Source organism: Triticum dicoccoides, chromosome 7B (assembly GCF_002162155.2).
Source record: "Triticum dicoccoides isolate Atlit2015 ecotype Zavitan chromosome 7B, WEW_v2.0, whole genome shotgun sequence".
Taxonomy (NCBI): Eukaryota; Viridiplantae; Streptophyta; class Magnoliopsida; order Poales; family Poaceae; genus Triticum; species Triticum dicoccoides.
The window spans coordinates 558,871,411-558,879,004 of NC_041393.1; the positions used below are offsets into that span (position 1 = coordinate 558,871,411).

The window sequence follows — 7,594 nt, forward strand, 5'->3', positions numbered from 1 at the left end:
CATCCATTTCTGCGACAAGTAATTCCGAACGGAGGGAGTAACTATTACCTCCATTCCAAAATACACGACATTTTGGTAGGCCCAACGGAGGTAGCACCAAAGTATCCCCAACAGGAAAAGTAAATAAATAAGAAAATATCAGCTCCTGCCACACAACAATGAGAAAAGCTTTCTACTGCAAGCATTGAGCAGATATGTAGTATAAATGAGACCTTGATCTCATACTCCCTCCGTTCCAAATTACTCGTCGTTGAAATGGATGTATCTAAAACTAAAATACATCTAGATACATCCATACGTGCGACAAGTAATTCGGAACGGAGGGAGTACCTCCATATGTGGAACTGAAAATATAACGAGTCTGCTCACCATTATGCGTTCATTAAGATGCAATGCAAAGTCCAAAGCTGGATCACTACAACACATAGAGTTCTGAAGGTAGGGTTTCTTAACCCACTAGTTAAATAAGGGTTTCTTATAACCAACTAATAGAGATGATACTACAGTGACATAAAAAGCAGAACAGTGCTAGGCACCAGCACGATCAAAGCAACATTGCATGCTTTCTCAATATTGTTTAGCTTCTTACGGAACTTCTCATAGTCCTCCGCACTCCGCCTGAACATAAGGGCAATTAAATTAGTTAGGAGATAAAAAGGTATCACTTTTTACTTTTAAAGTATTACTCCCTCCGTGTCAAAACATAAGACGTTTTTTTGACACTTTCAAATAATCAAAAAAACATCTTATATAAAGTTACAGAGGTACTATATACATTCTGCAACTAGGTTTATCTCAGGCAAGTCACAATTCACACAAAGTTCATCACAGGAGCCCTACTTTGCGTCTAAAAAACAAGACTAGAGTCTGCTGAATAAACATGAGAGCACTATTTCAATAGACATTCTGCAACACATATATTGTACCAGATCCAACAATCCTAATACTAATAGAACCTGAAGCAGGTGACTCAAGTCGCTCACAGGAAACCCAAAGCATCCTGAACTGCTTAACCAACTCATTCTCAGTATCATAGATATAGAGTTGCGCAAACTTTGGCGACACGCCCCTTGGCGGCACCAACGAATCTATCCGATGGTAGGCAACACCATTTATTTTAAGTATGTAGACACCCTGACCCACATTTATGCTATCATCAACCTTCGCTCCAAGAGAAGTAAAAGCAAACATCAAATTATAAGATCTGATAAGACGCATAAAAGAATTTGATCGAGGTCCACCATTAAAACCTCATCAGCTCATCTATATCTATCTATATCTATATCTATATCTATACCAATATAAAAAGACCCGGTGGGGCAGATCCAACAGATCTCGGCCATCCATTCACATTCATCCAACAGTTGATATTGTCCTAATGGTGAGCGACTAAACACGTTTAACGCTAAACATAACTTTCTCTTTCGTGATCACCTTCCTTTGGCACAAAAGGAAAGAAACTGCCCCACGTCAATCAAGAAAGAAAGGAAAGTACTTTCTCTTCCGTTATCATCTTCCTTTCGCACGAAAGGAAAGAAACTGCCCACGTCAATCAAGAAAGAAAGAAGGAAAGTAACTGCTGCATCATCGCTCTGCCCCCAAATCACCTCCAGCCGCCGCACCTTCACGACGCCTCCCCCATCGCCTCCAGCCGCCGGACCTTCACGACGCCTCCCGCATCGCCTCGAGCCGTTGCACCTTGAAGGACGCCGCCCCTCCCATCTCTGTGTTGCCCCAACCCATCGCCTCGCCTCGCCTCGGCCGTCGGCAGCGCCGCCTCCCTACACCGATTGGCCGGCCGTCAGGGACGGCGCGCCTCCTCCTACACCACATGGCTTGGCTGTCGTGGACGGCGCATCCTCCTACAGCCAGCCGTCTGGAAGCCGCCTCCTACACCACCTAACAGGCCGTCGGGGACGCCTCATGTTCCTCGGTGTTATTTGCTGGCCTTCCGGGCGGCTCCGCGGACAACTGCCTCACTAGCTTCGCATCCTCGACATCCTCCAACCAGATCTCCTTGTCGGGGAGAATGGCGAGCATCACAGTCAGCGGTGGTCTCCCTGTTCGGCTCTCACTATATCTGCCATGCTTGGTGCCCTTCCGTGGTCGACATCGAGCAGGTGCCGGCCGACGCTGCCCCCTCGGGTTCTCATCTTCCACAGGCTGCATCCACCTGGCCGGAAACCAACCCAGGCTCAAGCGACCACCATGTCCATTGGATCTGTCATTGCGTTAAGTTTGGTCAGTTACACGCCCTTGCCACGCAACGCCAGGTGTCATATTGATCTGATGTCTTTTTCTATTCCATTGTGTTATCGGAATCTGATCAGACTCGCATTTTCAACTAATTAGCAATTTCAGATGTGTAGACGTCTACCTATGCATTTGTTCTCACCAAGATGAAGGGAACTGCATAGTGTTGTCCATATGAAAAAACCAAGTCAATGTGATTAATCAAGTACATTCACAAGCAGTCTGGTATAAAACCGACCTACCTGTTATTATGTACTCGCTCTGTAAACTAATATAAGAGCGTTTAGATAACTAAAGTAGTGATTTAAACGCTCTTATATTAGTTTACGGAGGGAGTAGATGCTTATTGTTTCATCTTGCCTTACTATAAAGGTGCATATTGATGATCTTATAGATGTTGTTACTTATATGAAAGGGCACAAAAGTAGCATAGATAGTAGTACATCAAATCTTGGAGTTGCTGCTATGCTGAAGCTAATATTCTGAACCTGAGGTGACAAGATGTAGGATCTTTGCTGGTTGCAACAAGCCCCATTTGAGAGGTCCATCATATTAGTGAAGGAAAATTGATAGCTCATTGCTCAGGTCTTATCCTTTTTAGAAGATAGTCAGTGATGCCAGTACAATAAATTCAAAGATGGCATTTTATCGTATGTAACTTATGGTAATCTGAAGAAAAAAAACATCATGACAACTAGCCTTTGGTAAGTCTATGTGCTCTATTTTTTCCCTTCTACTAGGCATCAAGGCCAGTAAAATATCTTCATGCTTCTCCAATCATACTAGAGTTACTAAAACATTAAGTCTGACAATATTTCTTTCACTTTTGTGTATAATCCATTGTGCACACAATAGTTGGTCGGATGATTGATTTCACTGGAATTTGCGCGTACTTAAGCCATGGCTGGTGCAAAGTTAATTTATAGTTTTATTTTGTTGCTATTAAATACTTCAGAAGTCTGCATTTTGTGTAATTGATTGAATGTGTTTTCTTTTGTGGTCATATGATGAGTTTGTCAAGATCGGGATTAAGTATATGCATGTGGTATTAGGTATCACCTGCTATTAAATAACATTCATGGATCAAATGTAGTGATATTAATTTAATAATTCATCAATTTGGCAAATGTCAGAGATAATTGAAGGTGGCACATATGTCCGCTATATAACCACTACGACACAAATATACTATTAGAGATGTGTCCTCCCAAGGACAAAGGGCATCTTGATGCAAGATGGGAGGCTTAGAATTATTTATAAGAAGATTACACATGCATTGCACGTGCAAACTTACTAGTTCATTCAACGGAGCAGGCCAGGGCCGATGCTTTTTCAGCTTCACATTACCCTGTTTACAACAAAGATTATGAAATATGCTTCTCTGAGACAAAGAGCTAAGATGTGTCGCCCTTTCTTCAAACCAAATAACAGCACCACAATAGGAGCAAGTATAATCTGGACAGCCAAGGTAATTCCTCTTCCTATAAGAGGCTACAACCAAAACACGACGACCAGAATTGCGGACAATCAGATCGAAATAAACCCGGCAACAAAAGAAGCGACCACAAAGCACGGACACAACAACAAAGATACCCCTGGCTAACCTTTCAAATAAGCCACGTACTGTCTAGACATATAAGGAACCCGGCCAACAGTGAATCTCGGCACCTGTACACCTAGAACAGCAGTAAAACATCCAAAAATACCAACAGGAAGAGTGAGCCCAACAGATCCAAACAGAAAGCACCTACAACCAACGCAGAAGGAAGAGTTCACCAAAGAGATGAAGCCTGCGCCGAATCCGCCACTTCATGCAATTCTCTCTAGCCATCAAATGGATATCCTATAACAACCTATGATCAGCCCAACCCAATGCACATATGTACCATGAATACACACAGAACAAAAATCAAATAAACATATACCAGCAGGTCGATTAGTGACCACCAGCAGAGCATGAACCATAACAACACTGGCAGCCAATCAAGGACAAACAGTCCTTGCAGCACTGCTGCTGCCAGGAAAAGAATCGCTGTTCCCAGAAGCTACTACTATTGTGTGACGCCCCCGATTTAATCGTACACTAATCATGCACGCAAATGTATACGATCAAGATCAGGGACTCACGGTAAGATATCACAACACAACTCTACAATTAAAAATAAGTCATACAAGCATCATAATACAAGCCAGGGGCCTCGAGGGCTCGAATACAAGTGCTCGATCATAGACGAGTCAGCGGAAGCAACAATATCTGAGTACAGACATAAGTTAAACAAGTTTGCCTTAAGAAGGCTAGCACAAACTGGGATACAGATCGAAAGAGGCGCAGGCCTCCTGCCTGGGATCCTCCTAACTACTCCTGGTCATCGTCAGCGGCCTGCACGTAGTAGTAGGCACCTCTGGTGTAGTAGGGGTCGTCGTCGACGGTGGCGTCTGACTCCAGGGCTCCAGCATCTGGTTGCGACAACCAGGTAGAAGGGAAAGGGGAAAAGAGGGAGAAAAGCAACCGTGAGTACTCATCCAAAGTACTCGCAAGCAAGGAACTACACTACATATGCAAGGGTATATGTGTAAGGAGGCCATATCAGTGGACTGAACTGCAGAATGCCAGAATAAGAGGGGGATAGCTAATCCTGTCGAAGACTATGCTTCTGGCAGCCTCCGTCTTGCAGCATGTAGAAGAGAGTAGATTGAAGTCCTCCAAGTAGCATCTCCAAGTAGCATATCCAGGTAGCATCTCCAAGCGCATCTCCAGATAGCATCGCATAGCATAATCCTACCCGGCGATCCCCTCCTCGTATCCCTGAGAGAGAGCGACCACCGGTTGTATCTGGCACTTGGAAGGGTGTGTTTTATTTAAGTATCCGGTTCTAGTTGTCATAAGGTCAAGGTACAACTCCAAGTCGTCCTGTTACCGAAGATCACGGCTATTCGAATAGATTAACTTCCCTGCAGGGGTGCACAACATAGCCCAACACGCTTGATCCCATTTGGCCGGACACACTTTACTGGGTCATGCCCGGCCGCGAAAGATCAACACGTCGCAGCCCCACCTAGGCACAACAGAGAGGCCAGCACGCCGGTCTAAACCTAAGCGCGCAGGGGTCTGGGCCCATCGCCCTGAGCACACCTGCACGTTGCGTGGGCGGCCGGAAGCAGACCTAGCCTAGCAGGCGTTCCAGTCCAATCCGGCGCGCGCCGCTCCGTCGCTGACGTCTGAAGTGCTTCGGCTGATACCACGACGTCGGGATACCCATAACTACTCCCACGTAGATGGTTAGTGCGTATAGGCTCGTAGCCGACTCAGATCAAATACCAAGATCTCGTTAAGCGTGTTAAGTATCCGCGAACGCCGAACAGGGCCAGGCCCACCTGTCTCCTAGGTGGTCTCAACCTGCCTTGTCGCTCCGCCACAAAGTAACAGTCGAGGGCCGTTGGGAACCCAGGCCCACCTCTACCGGGATGGAGCCACCTGTCCTTTCAGCCCCCTCGTCAGAATCACTTGCGGGTACTCAATGAGCTGACCCGACTTTAGTCACCATCTGTATAGTATGTATGTATGTATAGTATATACCCGTGATCACCTCCCAAGTGATCACGGCTCGATAGTATAGCAAGGCAGACTGACAATAATGTAGGGCCAATGATGATAAACTAGCATCCTATACTAAGCATTTAGGATTGCAGGTAAGGTATCAACAGATGTAGCGACAATGTCAGGCTATGCATCAGAATAGGATTAACGAAAGCAGTAACATGCTACACTACTCTAATGCAAGCAGTATAGAGGAGAATAGGCGATATCTGGTGATCAAGGGGGGGCTTGCCTGGTTGCTCTGGCAAGAGAGAGGGGTCGTCAACACCGTAGTCGAACTGGGCAGCAGCAGCGTCGGTCTCGTAGTCTACCGGAGAGAAGAGGGGGAAGAAACAATGAATACCAAGTAAACAGATGCATATCGATGCATGACATGTCAAGAAGCGATGCTAGGCGTGCCCTAACGTGGTATGAGGTGGTACTGGTTAAGGGGGGAATCATCCGGGAAAGTATTCCCGGTGTTTCGTGTTTTCGGGCAGAGGAGCCGGAGGGGAAAAGTTGCGGGTTCGATAGGTTAGGGGGGTGTGGCGGACGAACGGACTGCGTATCCGGATTCGTCTCGTCGTTCTGAGCAACTTTCATGTTGAAAATAATTTAATCCGAGTTACGGATTAAAAGTTATGATTTTCTAAAGATTTTATTAAATTTTGGAATTTAATTAGTTATTTAAATTAATTCGAAAATAGAATAATGACATCAGCATGATGTCATGCTGACATCAGCAGTCAATAGAGTTGACGGGGTCAAACTGATGTGTGGGTCCCGCATGTCATTGACTGATTAATTAACAAGTTTAATTAAACAGAGTTAATTAGGTTAGTTAGTTAACTAGGTTAATTAAACATAATTAGTTAAGTTATTTATTTATTTATTTATTTATTTTTATTATTTATTATTTATTTATTATATATATATATATATGTTTTTAAAATTCTTCTCTCTCTTTTTTTTAACAAAACGTTCTGGGCGCTGGGGCCCGCATGTAAGTGGCCCAGGGCCTTAACGGGCGCTGGGCGTTCGGGCGCAGGGGCTGGAGCGTAACGGGTGTGGGCGCGCGCCCGATAGGGCGAACCCGAGTGCGCGGGCGACGACCGTCATGGCGCGGCGGGGCGCCGGAGTTGGCCGCGGGGCCGACGACGGTCGGTGTGAGCTGGGACGGCGACCGCAGGGCTGGCAGCGAGCGGGCGTGGCAGAGCCAAAGCGGGGGCTGCGGGACGAGGCCGGAGCTCGACCGAAGCGAGCTCATGGTGGCGGGAGTGAGCAGAGGCGGCAGCAGGGCGGGCTACGGTCATGCGTGCGCGAGTGAACGACGTCGGTGATAGAGAATAAGGGGAGAGAGGGAAGGAGACCGGAGCTCACAGCGAGGCGTAGGGGTTTAGGGCAGTGGGCTCGACGGCGGTCGGGGAGGTCCGACGAGGGAGAGGACGAGGTGGCGGCTGTCCGGCGACGATGGGTGAAGGCGCAGGTGGGCACCGGCGCCGGGGCGCGCTGGGGCGGCGCGGGACCTGGCCCCTCCCCGATCCAGTCGAGGGGGCGCCTGGGAGGAGGCAGGGGGCGGCGTTCGACGGGGTGGAGTCCGGCGGCGGCGGGCGTCGAGCGAGGCAACGAGGCGATGGGGTCGGGGCAGCGATGAGGCGCGGCCGCGGCTTCAGGTGGGTGTCGCGCAAGGAGAGGAGGGCGAGGAGGCAACGACGACGGCAGGCGTTAGCGATCCGGGGCGGTGGCATCGACAGGGTCGGGTGC

General features: G+C 47.5%; 1 protein-coding gene across 2 annotated transcripts in view; it reads right to left on the bottom strand.

Moving 5' to 3' along the window:
- Window positions 1-351: 351 nt before the first annotated feature.
- The window catches only part of LOC119340546, a 17,715-nt gene continuing 10,472 nt past the window's right edge, over window positions 352-7,594 (bottom strand). The window contains exon 3 of one of the 2 annotated variants that reach the window (XM_037612466.1): window positions 352-618. In XM_037612466.1, coding sequence (XP_037468363.1) covers window positions 501-618 — 118 coding nt within the window. In that variant the 3' untranslated portion in view covers window positions 352-500. Of the gene's footprint in view, window positions 619-668; window positions 2,222-7,594 lie in introns of those variants that run through there. The other variant, XM_037612465.1, reaches the window with a different exon arrangement.